General features: G+C 42.4%; 1 protein-coding gene across 1 annotated transcript in view; it reads right to left on the bottom strand.

The window, feature by feature from the left end:
• FAXC (failed axon connections homolog, metaxin like GST domain containing) overlaps positions 1-13,846 on the bottom strand; it is a 42,193-nt gene extending 28,347 nt beyond the window's left edge. The window contains exons 1-2 of the mRNA XM_054021527.1: positions 13,438-13,846; positions 8,584-8,719 (exon numbers count right to left, since the gene is read on the bottom strand). Coding sequence (XP_053877502.1) covers positions 8,584-8,719; positions 13,438-13,700 — 399 coding nt within the window. The 5' untranslated portion in view covers positions 13,701-13,846. The remainder of the gene's footprint in view (positions 1-8,583; positions 8,720-13,437) is intronic.
• Between the last annotated feature and the right edge of the window lie 5,813 nt (positions 13,847-19,659).

The raw sequence follows: 19,659 nt of genomic DNA, 5'->3' as shown, positions 1-19,659 counted from the left end.
ACACAGGAATTCCTGGCTTCCAGTCATGTGATTAGATCATTAGACCATAATTCTCTTTAATTACAAGTCTACTTATTCCTAAAAGCACAGGTATGAGCTACTTACTATATTCTTGTTCTTTTATTTCCTTTATTTAAAAGGACACTCAACAATGTTAATTATTCTTGTGATTTTACAGCAAGTCTCATGATAGTTGGTGTTCTTCTTAAAGACCCATTTCCTGGAGTCCTGTTATTACATAAAAATCTCAGCTTCCATTTAAAGATATCATTCATGGCCATGGTGAAAAGCTCAAAAATGTGAACCCTAAAGGCTCAAAATGAGAAGCCAAATAAAAAAACTCAAATTTATTATTTTTTAAAATGTTATGATTTTAAGCCAGTTATTTTGGGTGCGTGACTCATGATTTTTGAAGGTTTGGGGTTGGCAATACAATGTCAACCTGTTTAGGCCTCAAAAATTTAACTTCCAGAAATCCACTAAGGTCGAAGCTAGACAAACATATAGCACACTGTGTGGCAATGGAGATTCAGCAGGAGATCCTCATTAGTTGGCTACATTTAATAATATGGATGTATGATACATCACAAATACATGTTCTTTCTCAGACACATCTTCCTTCTGGATCAAATTAGAAGACATATTGGGGAACATTGCTGGGAACAGTGTCTTCTGGTTCTAGCCACTCTTGGATTTCTGCCCATACACAGATATCCTGATATGAGAAAAAAATGATATGATGTGTCATGACTTGTATCTAGAAATGAATGAATAAGGGAATGGAAATCATCTGTCTAGAGTATGAGTGAGGAGGAAAGATGGAAGGTGTTCTGGCTCATAGCAGAAAGGCTACAGAAGCAGATGACTTGAAACTTAAAAGAGAATACCAACTCTTCCATGCTCTTTAGTCCAGACTCTTCCCTTATGAAAAAAAAGGCCTATAGAATTTTAAATAAACTGGTAACCTTTCTATAGATTTTTTTAAACCGTCCTATAGAATGTAATAGTCCGTCTATACAATGGTTAAAAAAAATCTATAGAAAGAATCTCATTTTTATTAAATTCTATAGGATTTTAAAATAGGTTCTATAGGACCCTATTAATAGATATACAGTACTGTTGTTTTAATCTCAATTAAACTCCATAGGACTGTTCCATTAGGGTTTTTTCCCCTTATGCCAAAATACTGATATTTTGGGCATTTGCGGTTAGCTTTTATAAAATATATTTGCATAATTTTCTTTACTGCAATAGTTTAAATCAATATAGCTTGGATTAATAAAAATGAAGAATATTTTATATAATAGGTGTGTGAGTATGTGTGTGTGTGTGTGTGTGTAAAGAATTACGTTAATGCAACATCAAGTTTACATATTTTAAACTTAGGAAATGCAAAAGTTAAGATTCTAGAAACAAAGCTGACAAGCATATTACACAGGTAAAATCTGCTGAATCTTAGGCTTCCTAGAGCTTGTATTTTTAATGTTTCCTTACAATATGATTAAGCAAGGAAAATGGAATATAAGGCTTCTATTCATTATCCTGTGATATTTTAAGATGCCCTCCATCCCTGGGCAAAATCTCTTATAATATATTGTACTGTTTCTGAAGCAGATATCTTTAGGCCCAAAACCTTGATATTTTTAAAGCTACTACTAATTGTCATCAAATATTTACCAAACTCTCACTTAAGAACCAGTCCAGCTGCAAAGAACAGCGAGTGGCCATGGTATTGGTATATCAAAACTAATAAATCCACCCTAATACATTAACTTTAACTATAATCTACAAAGCAATTGTCACAAGAGCCCATGGGAAGATCATTTTATGTAGATGGAATTTACAAACTGAATTGCATTGAAAGACATTTTGGGGCCCTTTTACAGTGATAACCAGGAATAATTAAGCTTAATATTGCCAATTACTGGAGTTTGTGTTGTGTCCCTTTATATCTATTTTTTAAAAACTATTTCTTAACCGATCTTATATAAATATAACATTTCTGTTGCCTTTATAGTTTGTCAGACTGTAAAAAAATCCATGTCTTTCAAAAATTCTATTTTACAGAAAACCCCTGAACCCAAAACTGGTTCCTCCAAACCAACTCTACAGAGATCATCATCAAAGTTCAACACCTGGCATAAAAACCTTTTGCTACATTGTAACATTCAGAGACACCAACAAAGCAATCAGGCCAGATCAAGATGGCTTGGGAAGAGAAAGCAATCAGTGGCAACGTTTAGCACAGGAGGACTGGCAAAGCAAAGCTTATATTCAACAAGCAAACACATCTGATCAAAATAGCACAGTGACTTGTTGACAGTGGTCAATAAAAATGGACAAGGAATTCTAGCAACATGTGAATTTCGTGATGGTTCAGAAGTCAGGCAGGCTCAAAAATGTCCTTGCCATGCTGTGTGGCCTGAAAGGTGACACAATGCTGATGGAAGACAAAGGAAGGGTAGAAATGGGAGGCACATTCTCCTTTAAAGGTCTATACACCCGTAGGGCACAGACATTACACAGGCAGCACCAGCTGCCAACATATACTAAATGCAAGAAATGCTAGCAAAACTGACGTGTAAATGTCACCTTCTGCTTCTCTATGATATTTATATCTGGAGGGAGGGGGAGAAACACTGGATAAATTCACCAGATAATCGCTCTCCAGTGACCATTAAAATTTGTGCTGTAGGGAGCAGCAAATGATCCAGTTCAAAACTGTACTGTCTGCTATTGTTCAGCTAACAGAAGTTTCTAAGAAGTTCTAAAGGTTCCTCAGTAGCTTAATCCCATCTTTTTTTAATCCTCCTTTTCTCTGAGGGTGTGTCTACACTTGGAGCGGGAGTTGCGATTCACAGCTTGAGGAGACATACCCACGCTAGCTCTGATCCAGCTAGTGGACTACAGTGTAGCTGCGGAGGTGCAAGCAACAGGAGGGGCTAGCTCTCCTGAATACATACCTGCCATCTGAGGGGGGTATGTACTTGGGCAGCTAGTCTCTCTCAACGTTCATGCTGCTGCAGATACACTTTATTTTTAGCACTCTAGTTTGATCAGAGCTAGCACGGGTGTGTCTTCTCGAGCTAAGAATTACACCCCAGCTCAAAGCGTAGACACATCCTGAGGTGCTAAGGTGCATCTGTGGGTAGCACCAGACTCCTAGTAGGATGGTAAAAAGAGAATCCTTGCTGCTTCAGACAGTAGAGTTGCTTCTGCAGCTCAAAGGTACAGTGCCAGCTCGGGAGATAAAACTAGATCTTCAAAGACACTCAGTGTTGGCCTCACTCTGTTCCCACTGAAGTCAACAGCAAAACTCCTATTATCCCCAGTCAAGTTAAAAGAAGGTTCCCTCTTGCAGAGCAGCCATGGTGTTAGCATGATTCAGCAACAGCTAACACATGGTTAGGTCCCATCAGCACTGCAAGAAAAAAATGGTACTTTAACCATAAGACAAACTGGGAAATAGCTGTATTATTTTTATGAACATGGTACACGCCTCTCTGCGTTTGTCAATGATGGGTACTTGGCTATGGAGTTAGATAAAAAAGGGTTGTTAGAAGAACCAAGAAGGAAAGGTAAAACAATGAAACAGCTAGGAAACCTAGAGGAAACAATGGAAAAAGCTGTTTATTAGGGAATACCCTCTACAAGGTAGCCTGAGAACAGTTTATTCTTTCCAAGGCTAAATCTAGGATTAGAAGGAGGATACCAAATATTAGAGGACCCTGGGCCTAGAAAAGGGCTGGGATTCAGTGAGTGGCCAGACACTGCCCAGGAAGTGTCAGTGAGAGCTGGCAAGGAAAGAGAGAGAGAGAGAAAGAGAGAGAGACTGCTGTGAGCAATCTGTTTCTCCCAGCCAGAGATGGGGATTAGCTGGATTGAGGGACATTTACAAAAGTTGGCAAGAAAAGACTAAGACGTAAGTAAGAACGAGGCATACAGGCCTTTTATTGTTTGTACCCTTCACTCTACATGCTTTCTACCTTTGGGGGAAGGAATAAATACAGCTTTGTTTTGAAGATGCTGATTCTGAGTCACTTTAATCAACTTGCTGGTCATGGTCCCCAGAAAGAAAAGGCTGGCAGGTGCCAATGCAGTTGGGCCTGTTGGATTGGCACAGTGGGGAAAAGGGGACTACACACCATAGATCCCATCTAAGAGTGGTTGGACTCCACCCAGAGTGAGATGCAGGGAGCCAGGCTTGTCACCCACTGGTTACACTCAAGAGGTACTAGAAGGCATCTAAGGCACATTTTCCCTGTAACTATAACAAACCATGTCAGGAGACAACCATGGTCTAACTCAGTCCCTCCAGCACTGCTGGTTTTACAATGTTTATGGGACCCAACAAAGTACAGTGCTATAATTTACACGGGGAAAGGGGGACTCTAAAACCTGCGGAGCTAGAATCTTTCTTTCCTTGTAAATAAAAGCTTAGATTTGGGGAGGAGGAGCAGAGGGAGACCAAAAATCTCTAAATCTAAATCCTCAAACCCCCTAGAAGTGTGTATACCGGCAGTCAGATTTCCATTGTCTCAGCCAGTGAGATTGTTGGACAGCTCCCTGCCACTACATTTATAAAGAAGCTGCCCCAATCAGCATCTTGTGAAACACAAGGAAGGTAGGTTCCTCCAGGGCCAGCAGCAAAGACTATGTTAGCTGAAAGGTCTGTCTTTGTCCCTTCCTGTCAACAGTTTAGCTGGGATAAATTCTGCCTTTAAACCCCATGCAGCCCCATAAACTTCAGCCCCAGGGACTGAGCATTAAGCAATTTAGGGATCATGGTAGAAAATTTCCCCTCCTGATTAAACTTTTTAAAAGTTTATTAAGACTTCAACTAGGTTTCCAAGTAACCTGCAGCCCCTACAGTAACATCTATTCCAGCAGGCCCAGATACACAATGCACAGGGGAGATTTAGGGTATGTTTACACAGCAATTAAACACCCACAGCTGGCCCAGGTCTGCTGACTTGGGCTTGCAGGGCTCGGGCGGCAGGAATGTAAGATTGTGGTGTAGAGGTTTGGGCTCAGGCTGGAGCTCAAGCTCTGGGACCTGCAAGGGGGGATGGTCCCAGAGCCTGGGCTCCAGCCCAAGCCCAAATGTCTATAATGCAGTTTGACAGCCCCATGATCCCAAGTCAGCTGTGGATGAGGGGAAAGCAGTGGATGCGTTATTCCTTGACTTTAGCAAAGCTTTTGATACGGTCCCCCACAGTATTCTTGCCAGTAAGTTAAAGAAGTATGGGCTGGATGAATGGACTGTAAGGTGGATAGAATGCTGGCTAGATCATTGGGCTCAACGGGTAGTGATCAATGGCTCCATGTCTAGTTGGCAGCCGGTATCAAGTGGAGTGCCCCAAGGGTCTGTCCTGGGGCTGGTTTTGTTCAATATCTTCATTAATGATCTGGAGGATGGCATGGATGGATTACACCCTCAGCAAGTTTGCAGATGACTAAACTGGGAGGAGTGGTAGACATACTGGAGGGTAGGGATAGGATAGAAATCTGATGAGGTTCAACCAGGACAAGTGCAGAGTCCTGCACTTAGGATGGAAGAATCCCATGCACTGCTGCAGACTAGGGACCAAGTTCTGCAGAAAAGGACCTACGGGTTACAGTGGACAAGAAGCTGAATATGAGTCAACAGTGTGCCCTTGTTGCCAAGAAGGCTAACAGCATTTTGGGCTGTATAAGTAGGAGCATTGCCAGCAGATCGAGGGACGTGATCATTCCCCTCTATTCAGCATTGGTGAGGCCTCATCTGGAGTACTGTGTCCAGTTTTGGGCCCCACACTACAAGAAGGATGTGGAAAAATTGGAAAGAGTCCAGTGGAGGGCAACAAAAATTATTAGGGGGCTGGAGCACATGACTTATGAGGAGAGGCTGAGGGAACTGGGATTATTTAGTCTGCAGAAGAGAAGAATGAGGGGGGATTTGATAGCTGCTTTCAACTACCTGAAAGGGAGTTCCAAAGAGGATGGATATAGACTGTCTCAGTGGTAGCAGATGACAGAACAAGGAGTAATGGTCTCAAGTTGCACTGGGGGAGGTCTAGGTTGGATATTAGGAAACACTATTTCACTAGGAGCATGTTGAAGCACTGGAATGGGTTACCTAGGGAGGTGGTGGAATCTCCTTCCTTAGAGGTTTTTAAGGCCCAGTTTGACAAAACCCTGACTGGGATGATTTAATTGGGGATTGGTCCTGCTTTGAGCAGGGGGTTGCACTAGATGACTTCCTGAGATCCCTTCCAACGCTAATATTCTATGATTCTATGACATGGGCCAGCAGAGGATGTTGAATTGCTGTGTAGACAATGCTCCTGTGCAGGGCTGAGACAAGCACAGCCTTACACACACTTGAGGTGCCAAGTGGTGGTAGGAAAGTAGATATGATCATGCAAAATCTCTGTATGGCCAGAGGAAAGAGGACTGTGCCCCATGCTTCCTTCCAACTGCATGTAAAAATCCAGAGTAAGTACAGTGCAAAATAAAGCTGGTTGAGGGTGCTTTAAAGTGCATGTGTTGGAGACAACACTGGCAGATCCTGGGCAGAGGGCAGCACAGCACAGCCTCCTGCCAAAAAGGAAGATTCTTAGAGTAGCATGTGTGTGGCTGTCCCCTGATGATGGGCAGTTGCAAAAATGCCTATGCTCAGTACACACATGATGCACTCCCCATGGGTCAGGATTCAGTGCCAGGGCACAACAGCTATTGGGATCTACACACCAGCTGTGTGGAAGGCAGGTCTGCCCACTCTGAACCAGCCCATTTGGTAGTGCCCCCATCACTGGCCATTATCAGCATCCGTCACACACTGCAGCCAGGATCACTGATGCCTCCTGCCAGCTAGACATACCTCCTATGGCATAGAGGGCCCCAATACAGGCATTCTTGGAATAGGATGACCAGGGAGTGTGCGTGTGTGTATCATATACATGGTAAGTAACATTCCTTTAAAAATTACAGAACTATGGGATAAGCTGGTTTTATATTGCAATTTTGTCAGCCTTACCTGCCTTCTGCCCACTACTCCACCTTCACTAGAGCTATTTTAATCATTCCAAACCTGCTTAACCAACCAATTACAAAGAAAAGACAACCTGCCAAAAATGTGTTTGTCCCTGCAAACAGCAATTTCATCCCCAAATTACAATTCAGCCTCAAATTGGTCGGAGGTGTCAGAGGGGCTTTTGCCCATGCTGCACCTGTGCTGATATGTTTAAAGTTCACTATCTTGTGAGCTGTGCCAGCTGGACCTGGGAGGCATATATCCTTGGAAGGCCAGGAATTTCCTCCTTTCCAGTACAATACTGTGCTTGGTTCTAGTGCTGGAAAATCACAAGTTAATGAACATTAAAACCAGACATGACTTTTTATAAAATTATTTTAGATTCTCTTAAAGGGTTCTAAGATATATCAGTTAGCATTTTTCTTTACCTCAGCTGCCCGTACATGTTCACTATTCTATTCGTAGCAGTAAAGAAGCAGAGTTTTGTTGGGGGTGGATACCAACAACGATAAAAGTAAAAATACTCTAAATAACATTTCTAAAAAAAATTCCTGTCAGCTACATGGCAAAAACAAACTAATTTTCATAACAGTGTGATATAAAAGTGTTACTGGAACCCATTTGAGATGACCACACAACTTACTCATGGCTCCACTACTTGTGAATAATGTAGTCACCCCAAAACGTCTGCCAATAAAACAAACATTTATACCACATTGTACCATCATGTATTTTTATCATATTATTAAGCATTCATATAGTCCATCTTAAATTTACACAGTGCATTACACACGCAGAAAAAGGTATGTTCTCTACCTCAGCGAGCTGACAATTATAAAATGTAAAACAGCTCTGTTAAAACTGTAACAATGGAGTGTGAGCTTATCCAGTGGCCTGGCGGCTAGATCTTGACTAGTGAAGAGTCAGAATGCATTTCCCAGTCTCCTGTCTCTCAATCCCTGGTTTACTTTGGGATTCAGTCCATGGAGAAAGACAGTGCCTCAACAGCAACCCATCCACTATTAAGAAAGGGCATTCATGGGCTCTGCAAGCAATCCCGTCCTCCAAAGCGAGGAAGGCAGTGTCTGCAATGGAAGGCCAAATGAGGGATTTGTGACTATTCTATTAGGAGAGCACAGAAGAGACACCCTCAAAGGAAAGAAAAAAAAACTGCAACAGCTTAAATTTGATCTATTAACATAGCAGACCTGGTAGGTTACATAAAACTAAACAACATTGAATTTTAGAGCAAACCCAGTCCATTATGTAGCATTATATGAACCCTGAACCACTCCAAAAGTTCGTTTCCCTCCAAATTAAATTTTCAATTGCCATCAAGCAATGAAATCTGTAATAGTGCTTGAATGTTTAGACCAACCAACTTATGTTAGGTCTACCTTGAAGATCACAGACCAAAACTTCACTATAGTGATAAGTGTATATCTAGCTAGCTATATGTGTACTTATACACTTCTCTTGGATATGATAGATATTTCCCCTGCATATTTAGTATTGTGTGTTACTATAGTTAACCATAATGTAAAGGGAAACAGTGCACTCAAGTTTACCTGGTAGGGTAAATCAGCCATCCTTAAATAAGTTTCCATTTTCAAACAAAAAGGAGATAAACTGGGAATACCATTGTTAGGTCTTGAAAATTGATGCAGTATAATAGCATCTTTGGAATCAACCTCTTGCTCTTTCCTGGCAAAACAAAACAGAATTAAAAGAAACCCAGATTACAGCATGTGCCATACATCAATATATTAAGTGCATGAAGGAGCGAGAATGGCTGAGGCAATACATTTTGTCCTCCCTTTAATGGGTTATTGTAATTTTTTATTCATCAAGTCTGAAATCACTAAAAAGCACTTACATTGCAGGAGCAGAATTCAGACAGGAAGCTTAGTTAATTCTATGTTGGAGAGACCAAAAAATCTTGCAAACCTTAGGTAATAAGCCAGGCTCATAGACTAAAATAAGCAGGCAAGCAAGCCTGAAACTCCCCTGCCTTGTGCCTCATGTAGTCACTTAGGGCTTGTCTACATGGTGCCTTAGTCCACACTAGCTGGGGTGTGAATTTTAATGTGCACTATCATGTTGCACACTACCTGGCCTGTGTGGACCCTGCTGGCACACATTAAAAGTTCCCTTGTTCTGGGTAGCATATTACTGTTTGAAATGGGACTATATTAACATGCACTGGGGAACTTTTAGTGCATGTCAGTAGGGTTCATACGATAGGGTTACCATATTTAGCAAATAAAAAAAGAGGACCCTCCACGGGCCCTGGCCCCGCCCCAACTCTGCCCCTTCCCCGCCCCAACTCTGCCCCTTCCCCGCCCCAACCCTGCCCCCTCCTCCCTCCCACTCCCAGCTATGCGAAAAGGGCTGCCCGAGCGCTACCGGCTTCACAGTTTGCCAGGCAGCCCCCAGACCCTGCGCCCCCAGCCGGCGCTTCCCCAGCGCAGCTGGAGCCCGGGAGGGGAAGTGCCAAGCTGGAAGCGCAGGGTCTGGAGGCTGCCCGGCAAACCGTGAAGCCGGTAGCGCTTGGGCTTCGGGCAGACCCTATGCCTCCAGACCCTGCACCCCCGGCCGGGCACTTTCCCTCCTGGGCTCCGGTGGCGCAGGGTCCGGAGGCATGGGGGCTGCCCAAAGCCTGTAGCGCTCGGCTCTTAAACAGAGCCGAAGAGTCAGGGGAGGAGCAGAGCCTCCGGCCGCGGTGGCTCTGCTCCTCCCCTGACTCTTCAGCTCTGTTTAAGAGCCGAGCTGCCTGAGCGCTACCGGCTTCGGGCAGCCCCCGTGCCTCCGGACCCTGCGCCGCCGGAGCCCAGGAGGGGAAGTGCCCGGCCGGCGGCTGGGGTCCAGAGACAAGGGGGCTGCCTGAAGCCCATAGCGCTCAGGCAGCTCGGCTCTTAAACAGAGCCGAAGAGTCAGGGGAGGAGCAGAGCCGCCGTGGGAGGGGAAGTGCCCGGTCAGCATTTTCCCGGACATGTTCGGCTTTTTGGCAATTCCCCCCCGGACGGGGGTTTGATTGCCGAAAAGCCGGACATGTCCGGGAAAAACCGGACGTATGGTAACCCTATCATACGAGCCAGTTAGTGTGCAGAATGCTAGTATGGAACTAAAATTGACACCCAAGCTTGTGTGGACTAAGGCAGTGGTTCTCAACCCTTTTTCATTTGCAAACCCCTAAAAAATTTCAGATGGAGGTGAAGATGTCTTTGGAAATTTCAAATGGAGGTGCAGGCCCCTTTGCAAATCTATCGTCTCTATATATAGTTGAATTCTGTTTTCAGTCTAAGTCTTTCACGGACCCCTTAGACAAAGTGAGTGTAAAATGCTCTGACTTTGCTGTGGTAGGGGTTTTCAGCCACTTTGCACAGTTATAAATGACAACACAAGGGGTGAGGCAATGGAAAATCAGGCCCTGCAAATCTACTTCCTTCAGTTAAGGGCTTTAAAGAAAAGAGAGGCTCTCTTGAAGAACATGAACAACTCAAGCATAATTCCAGCTCTCCTATCCCCACTTCCAGACTCAGAAATGCAATTCACCTCCACTGTCTGTAAACGTGTCATTACCCTTGGCCTTGTTCTCTGTTCTTTGTATCTCCTCCCGTTGTACATGTGTCCATTACCACCTCTGCACTTGACTGCCTTGACTCCACACTGTGGAAGCCTTCACCCCTTCCCGTCTCAACTATTTTAACTCTCATCTCTATGGCTTCTCAAGATCCGTATTCTCCTAACTCCAGAATATCCAGGAGACTGTTGCTTGCCTTCTCCCATCTACAAAGACTCATGGTCACATCACCCCTGCTGTCGAACAACTCCAATGGCTATTCATTCATTTCAGGATCCAGTTCAAAATGTCCCATTCATGGTTCTCAAAGCCTACCATGGACTTGCTCCAATCTACTTCCTGGACTTGGGACCAAACTTTTGCTCTCAATTACACTGAGGCAAATCAAGAGGATTCCAAAGGATTTACACTAGTGTAACCAAGAGCAGAATTTGACCCAACTTCATGAGATCCATCAAAGTCAATGTGGCTGTACAGGTGTAAAACTGGAGCAAGTCAAAGGAGTAAGAAGGCCCATTGTCTCTTACGCACACTCCTGCACCTCTGGCACTTGTCTAGCACTGGCCTCTTATCTGTGCCTTCACACAAATTTGCAACTGCTAGTGTAAAAGCCTTTTGCTCTGATGCTTCTGCCATCTCAAACAGTGTTTCAGTTTCCATCCACCTCATCCAGTCTTCATCTCTGTTGATTTCTTATCTAAAAACATATCTGTTGTTCTTTGCTCTGGCCTGTAAATTTCTCTTACAGTAACTGCCTTTGGTTATTGACTTTAAGGGAGATTTTCATAGGCACATGTGTCAAAGGGAGTGAGGTGCTTACTGGCTCTTTATGCCTTTGGAAATCACCCCCTTTATGACTCCAGGCCTTAACTGAATCATCTCACTATCTTGATACGATACATTGTGTTAAATAGTTTCAGTCTGTGAAGCATTTGGGATATATTGTCCATGAAAGATGCTGTACAGAATAGGGTTGCACTGCACATCACAGACAGCAGCCCGTGCAGTTTTGGTTAGCATGATGATGATAATTTTAATCTCTCAAAAATGAGCTCTGAACTGCCAGAGATGATATTAGTTTGCTTTGCTTTTAAAATTTGGCCACTGGCAATTGCAATTTGACTGCCAAATTATACACATTTTAAAATGTCTGATTTTAAATCATTTAATACATTCATAGCATCCCTTTATATACTGTACATATTGAAACATTCAAACACAGATTTAACATTGCTAGTAGCCTGTGCAGATGGCACATATTTGCTGAACCAGTAAATCACATCTACACATTTCTCCAGAAAATTTAATATCTTTTAAAATATGGCTACATGAAGTAACTTCATTCTGTAAATCTCTCCTAAGAATAGAGGCAAAATAATCTATGAAATTTAAATAATAAAAACATCCCTGAATTCAAGTATTTTCCAAGAATTATGTTTATACAGTGATTTATTGTAAGCTGAATGAAAATAAGCGCATAACATATATAAGACAAATATATCTTTCAGTGCTAGTGTTATTAAAAGGTTATCAATGGCAACATTATCTTTGTTTACCTTATGTTGTGCATGGCAGCTCATTAGTACAGGGCTACTTTGATCCTTTATCTCTTTGTAAATGTTGTATCCAGAAATAACTTCTGTGTTTTGCCATTGTTTATATTACACAAACAGCTGTCTTGTGCAATGATCATAGTAACCATTTAGGACCCAGTCATGCAGTCCTCACTGAAATCAATGAGAGACTTAGCTGAGTAAGAAGGGCAGGCTGGGGCCCATTGTGATCTGAAGTTCATCTCCATTCCATTTTCATAATGTTAGTCTCCACCATACTTCTATGGTGTACATATATCAAATCCCCTGAGATTGTTCTCATTAATTTCTTTAAAACAGTGTACTAGTAATATATCACCTCTGTTGTGGATATTATATTTCCAGGTACATCCTTGGGAAATCAGTAGTTAAAGCCACCATTTTCTGAGATGATTTACTATCCTTGTAAACAAACTGCAGCACCATATGCAACTGTTTACTTCAGATCTCAGTCTATGACAAACATACTCCTGTGTCTATTCCTGCTCTCATGCTCCCTATTACTCACACCATTATGAAGCTAGAGATCATAACCAGACACAATACTACATTGAAAACAGTTGTGGCTTCTTCTTATTTCCAAGAGATCTTGTATAACTAGTTGATGCTGCATCATTTTAAATATGCATTTTCATATTAGATTTTTGAGCAACCCCAAAAAGCACTGACCAGTATGTTTAATTTGATGCTGAGGTTTATTATGCAGAGTTGTCTTATTTAAACATACTGGTAGTTTGGGTGAAGATGACGATTAATACATGACGATCTATTAAACAATTTTTTGCAAAGCAGCTAAAATGGCAAGATCTAAGAGTAAGGTGGGTCCATGATGAAGGTAGTTCTTGTTTTAAAGCCCACTGGTTTAATTCTGAGCCCCTGTCCTTAAAACACAGGCCAGACAAGTCAGATGTTTCCAGATAAGGCTAAAACTATCTCTGAAAAGAGCCCTGTGGTTGATTCCCCTAGAATCTATGACATTGGGTTTTAAGAATGATGTATCTACTGGTGTGACATTAATCCTTACAGAGGTGAAGCTCTGAAATGCCCAGTAAACAAAAACAATTACAAAAGACTCCTGATTTCTGCCTTGCTCGTTGTTATTGTGTCAGTTTCTCAAGGGGTGAAGTCGAGTACAATGCATTCCCATCAGATCAGAACTGTCTTATTATTTCCTATTCCCATTGCAGCGTCTATTCCAAATACTCCCTGCTGCAGCCTGCCCCAGGCTCTCTCTCCCTGTCTCTCACCTAATTGCCAGGAGTTCATGTAGCAGATACGCCGCGGCAGCGAGCAGGGCTCCCCCAGTCAAATAAAGGGTTTTCTTCCACCACGAATCAGAACCCAGCCCTGCCATGATCCCACCGTAATCCTGCCAAGGGAAAGCGATGATGCCCCCATAAAAGGAGACGTGCTCTTCGGATCCTGCACACCAGCCGAGGGTGAGGCTCTGATTCCGGCTCAGCTCAACCACACAGGACCTGGAGGAGGCAAAACCAACACCCCAGTGCATGCTGCGCGTTGCCTGCTGCTCCCTTTCCCCCCGCCGCTCGCCAGGGCAGTCTGCATGGGCAAGGGCTGCTCTGGAGCCAGCCGGCACGCTCAGCTTAGCAGCGGGCCAGGAGGGGATGGAGCAGCGGTGCTGGGTCTCCGTGGTGATCTCTGCAGCAGCCTCCTTCTGCAGCTGCCTCTCGCCTTTGTCTCTTCGCATCGAGGAGGCTGGGTGATGTCATTGCTCCTGGGAGCGTTAAAATACCGGGGCAATAAAAATCACACCCCTCTCTCCTTTCCCCTTCCTGTCTCCCCCTCCCCCCCCCACAGATAGCCTCTTCCGAAAAGCAACCCTTCTCTCCCCATCAGCGCGGGCTAGCGAAGGTCACAGGAAAAGGGCAAAACTCACCTAGCGCTAAGGGGACATGCTGGCATTTGCTACCAGGCGGAGGGGGGAGGATCTAGATTAATGGCTGGATTGGAAAGATTTACTCTCCAGGGGGAGGAAGCAGCTTTCTGCTCGGATAGCTAATTTTCCCCCGAAGCTATAATTACATTACACAGTTAGCCTGGACCAGGTCATGTGTTTAGGCTTTAGCTTGAGAAAATGGAAATCAACCATTGTTGTGTGTGTGTTTTATCTGGTAAACAAACCTGATTGCAATCTACCCTCGTTTGGGTTGTATTAAAACGGCAGTAAAGACCTGCCAGTTGCATCCCTACCCTTGCAATGTGCTTTGGAACAGGTAGCAAAGATAGGGTGTTTTTTTTTTTTAAATACCTCCCAATAAGTGTGCTAGATGGGCATCTAGCATAATTGCACCTCTTGCCATGTATGAAGAACCATGTCATTTATAAACATATAGCAGGGAATTCTGAATGACCAGCTGTGCCATTCTGTAGAATCATAGGAATGACCTATTTTGTAGGTGCAGCTGTGGATAAATCTGTGCATAGTAGGAATACGTGCAGATTTTGTGGATGCCGTTTAGACAACTGTGTCTAAAACTCTGGGGTGAAATCCTGGACCCATTGAAATCACTGCATGTTGCACATCTAGTCTTTCATTGCTGTTTAAGTACATCATTTAAAACATCAATGGTTATACAACACAGTGACAGAGTTTAAGGCCAGACAGGACCACCACATCATCTAGTCTGGCCTGCTGAGCCAGAAGTGAGCCCTGCACCCTACCATCACAAGCAACCCTCACCATACAATTACACTCATAAATTTGTCCAGCTCTCATTTAAAACTAATTAAGTGTTTTGCCCCTCCTCCTCCTATTGGGAGGCTGTTCCAGAACCCCACCTCTCTGATGGTTAGATATCTTTTGATTTTCAGCCTGAATTTTTTCATGGCCAGTTTATATCCACTTGGTCTTGTGCTAACATTGTCCATAGGCTTAAATAGCTCTTCACCATCCCTAGTATTAACTCCCCCTATTATATTTATAAAGAGTAATCATATCCCTTTTCAACCTTCTTTTTGCTAGACTAAACAAATCAAGCTCTTCCAGTCTGCTCTCATAAGATAGGTCCTTCTTTCCCCTGATCATCCTAGTAGCTCTTCTCTGCATCTGTTTCAGTTTAAATTCATCTTTCTTGAACACAGGTGACCAGAATTGTACACAGTATTTCAGATGAGGTCTTACCAGTGCCTTTTACAATGGCATTATTACTTCTCTATCTCTACTGGAAATACCTCTAATACATCCTAGGATCGCATTTGCCTTTTTTTCATAACTACATCACATTGCTGGCTCATACTCATCCTCTTAGCAACCTACACACCCAGGTCTCTCTCCTGCTCTGTAACTTCCAAATGATGAGTCCCAAGCTGGCAGGATAAGTTCTTATTATTAGACCCTAAGTAAATGACCTAGCATTTTGTACTATTGAATTTCATTTAATTTCTGTCACACCCATCTTCAAGGTCACTCAAATCTTCCTGTATAATATTCCGATCCTCCTCTTTATTGACAATGCCTCCCAACTTTGTATCATCAGCCAAATTCATGAGCACCCTCCTGCTTTTTGTGCCAAGGTCATTAATAGAAATATTGAATAAGACTGGTCCTAAGACCGGTCCTTGAGGAACTCCACTAGTAACCTCCTTCCAGTCTGATAATTCACCTTTGAGCACAACCCATTGCCTTCTCTCCTTTAACCAATTCCTAATCCACTTTACAATGCTTGTACTGATCCTCATCTTCCCCAGTTTAACTAATAACTTCCCATGTGCTACGGTGTCAGATGATTTACTGAAGTCCAAGTACATTAGACCTATCGCACTTCCCTTATCGAAAAAATCAGTTATTTTCTAAAAGAATGTTTCTTTGTATTCGGTTGCTCTCCACTTTCTCCACAAAGGATCTGGGATCCCAAGCCTCTACTATTCAACACCGGCTGGTTACGTGATACCATACCATAAAATTGTGGCACCTGGATTTATTAAAAAAAACACTTATGATCAATTTAGAATATACCAGTTCTAATTTTTCTGTCACTTCGAGGCTTGCACATGGTAACTAAGAAACATGAGTTTAAAAGGCCAAAGGGTACAAAAATAGTCTCAATATAATTTTAAAACTAAAAAGTGTTCTAGAATAACTCTTTTCTGCAATATGATACCAAAAAAAAATACAAAGTACCATAAGGTGGTATAGAGATTTTACTGTCACTCATTCAGGATGATCTATATAGATCTCCTGTAACTTTAAACTGGGGCTGTCAAGCCATTAAAAAAATTAATCGCGGTTAATTGTACAATTAATCACACTGTTAAACAATAATAGAATATCATTTATTTAAATATTTTTGGATGTTTTCTACATTTTCAAATATATTGATTTCAATTACAACACAGAATACAAAGTGTATAGTGTTCACTTTATATTTATTTTTGCACTGTATTTGCACTGTAAAAAAACAAAAGAAATAGTATTTTTCAATTCACTTCATACAAGTACTGTATTTGGAAGGCTTTTTCTACTCTCCAGGGATAATACTAAATCTCTATCCAACCAGGATAGTAACAATATTAATGAACTACATTATTATGAGAAGGGAAGAGACATCAAACTGTAGACATTTTTACTTTGCTAGATGACTTGTTGTGACCATATCTGGTTTGTGGGTTAAAGAAGTTTCAGTACTACATAATCTAGAATGTGTCACTTAAATACTATCTTTTTGACTTGAATGTGAGTAAGATGGTCATTGCAAGAAGTGGTCTAGAAAGGGTTTCTTCTACAGTTACAGGCAAACTGCAAAATTAACAATAAAATGGAGTCAAGATTAGAAATAATTAATAACATTTATTAAACACAGATTCACATGTCCAAAGCACTTCACAACCAATTGAGCACTCCTCACACCACTCATGTGAGTGTTATCAGCCCTGTTTTGCAGAGGAGGAACCTGAAGCCAGGGCTGACTCCAGGGTTTTTGCCGCCCCAAGCGGCAGGGGAAAAAAAAAAAAAAAGCCGCGATTGCGATCGGCTGCAGCTCCACCACGCCGCGGCAATTTGGCGACAGGTCCTTCCCTCCGAGAGGGACCGAGGGACCCGCTGCCAAATTGTTGCCAAAAAGCCTGACGTGCCGCCCCTTCCCCTTGGCCGCCCCAAGCACCTGCTTGCTGGGCTGGTGCCTGGAGCCTGCCCTGCCTGAAGCAATAAGATGGACGTGACCTGACCAAGGCCACAGAGTGAGCCAGTGACAGAGCTAGGATTAGCATTCATGGCCATCTGATTACCAACACTGTACTTGAACCAGGCTGTGGGTGAATATAGCATTACAATGAGCTGTGGATAAGACACTAGACTGGGACTCAAGAGATGTAAACTATATTCCTGGATCTGCTACAGACTTCCTTTGTGACCCTGGAAAAGGCACTTGACTGTGCATCAGTTCCTTATCTGTAAAATGGGGATGGTAATAATACAGGATGTTACATTGGTAAGTTCATGAATTTATGTCAGGGGCTAAGATGCTGTGGTAACAAGGCCACAGAAATGCCTACACATTTTTACAACATTCTTTTCTGCCCCTAGGAAATCCTCTGATACTCCTTAGCTTGCCCAAGACTTTCTAGCTTGCCCAAGGTGCATCACTCTGCAGCAGCATTGGACTAGAAAAGTCATGCAACCCACAAGAGCTGTGAAATCTCTGATAGCAAAAATGAATGTTAGGATGCCTTTCCCAAACCAGGATGTTCAAAAAGATTTCACAGAATGGGAAAGTAAACTTCTTAAAGCTAAGTTAAAACTTAGCTGCTAAATGACCCCACACCATAGTGGTGGGGGCACATACAACAAATTTCTTTGTTTAACTCAAATTTCATTTTAGGGTTACAGTTCACCTTTAAATAATGTGTGTTTATTTTATGTTTGCAGTCTTGTTGTAGTTGTGTTGGTACCAGGATATTAGAGAGGTGGGTGTGGTAATATCTTTTATTGGATCAACTTCTGTTGGTGAGAGAGACACACTTTTGAGCTTACATAGAGCTCTTCTTCAGGTCTGGGAAACTAACTCAGAGTGTCACTGCTAAATACAAGGTGGAACAGATTGTGTAGCCTCAACAAATTCTTTCACAACAATGATGACACCACTCACAACTACCACCATCCCACTGGCAATCATAAGAAGAAAGAATCTGACCAGACATTACGGAGGAGATGAAAGCACACTCTTGATCATTACATTGATTGTTTCAAGAAAAAAAATTGACTATGAAATCCTTAAACATCACATCCACCACAATCTCTCCACCGCCAAGAAGACAGATATACAGTCTCTGAAATCAGACCATACGATAGTAATCAAACCGGAAGACAAAGGGGGCACCATCGTAGTTCTCAATTGTGATGACTACGTTAATGAGGCCCCACAAAACAATTTACCCAGGAATTTAAGGATATCATTAAATCTTTCCCCAAATCTTGAAGGATAAATCTTTAAGGATATCCAGCTTTCCCCAAACAACCCCAAGAGAAAATCTACAAACTCATCCCCCACAAACACATCATCACACCCATCAATTTCATCCTCACTCAGAATAATTTTACATTCAACAACTAACACTTTGTCCAGACCATGGGAATAGCCCTGAATACTAGGATGACTGCCTAATAAGCCAACTCTTCATGAGTCAAGAAGAATTTCTGGACAAATGCACCATGAAACCAATGATATACCTGTAATACACCGATGATATTTTCATCCTCTGGACAGACAACAAACTCCCTCATAGATTTCCACCACAACTTCAACAACCACCACCCGTCCATTAAATTCTCTCTGGAACATTAGCATCAACTTCCTGGACACAAAAATCAGCTTCAACAATGGAACCCTACAGAAAACTGTGATGCTGTATGATTGAAATGTGACCATGTATATCACTGTTGCTACCACTGTTAGACAATTACAACAAAACTTCTACAAAATATGTCATGTAAAGTGTCAATGAAAAAGTTATGATTTGTAAAGTGTGATTATTCTATTTATATGCATGTATCATTTTTGTATCTGAAGTTATGAATATTGGCTACAGATCTGTATCCCAAATGTGTTTGTTCCTGGGGTAACACCCATCACGTAAAAATCTACATTGAAGCCAGACAGCTCTGTGTTGATGGTTCCTCAAAAGCAACTGACTCGCACAATGGGCCACAGAAGAAACTCGTACTGCCCAGCAAGTCTTCCTGTGAACGCCTAAGCCTCCAAGTGGGCAATGGCTGCTCCTGTGAGTCATCAAAGCCATGTAAGGGCATGTGACTTCCTCATGTGACCCTAGACTCCACCTTATGCCTGTACTTTTCCACAAACTATGCTGTGGGCTTTGTTTGGAACAGTAAAATTCCATCCACATGGCAGAGGGTATAAAAGACCCTGGAAACATCTCCATTTTGTCTTCATATTCTGCTTCATTTCTCTGAACTGGATTTCTAACAAGGGAGCTCTAAACAAGGACTGATG

This window comes from Malaclemys terrapin, chromosome 3 (genome assembly GCF_027887155.1).
Source record: "Malaclemys terrapin pileata isolate rMalTer1 chromosome 3, rMalTer1.hap1, whole genome shotgun sequence".
NCBI classification, from domain to species: Eukaryota; Metazoa; Chordata; order Testudines; family Emydidae; genus Malaclemys; species Malaclemys terrapin.
Note: the sequence above shows the minus strand (reverse complement) of the source record. Positions and strands in the feature narration are given on the sequence as shown.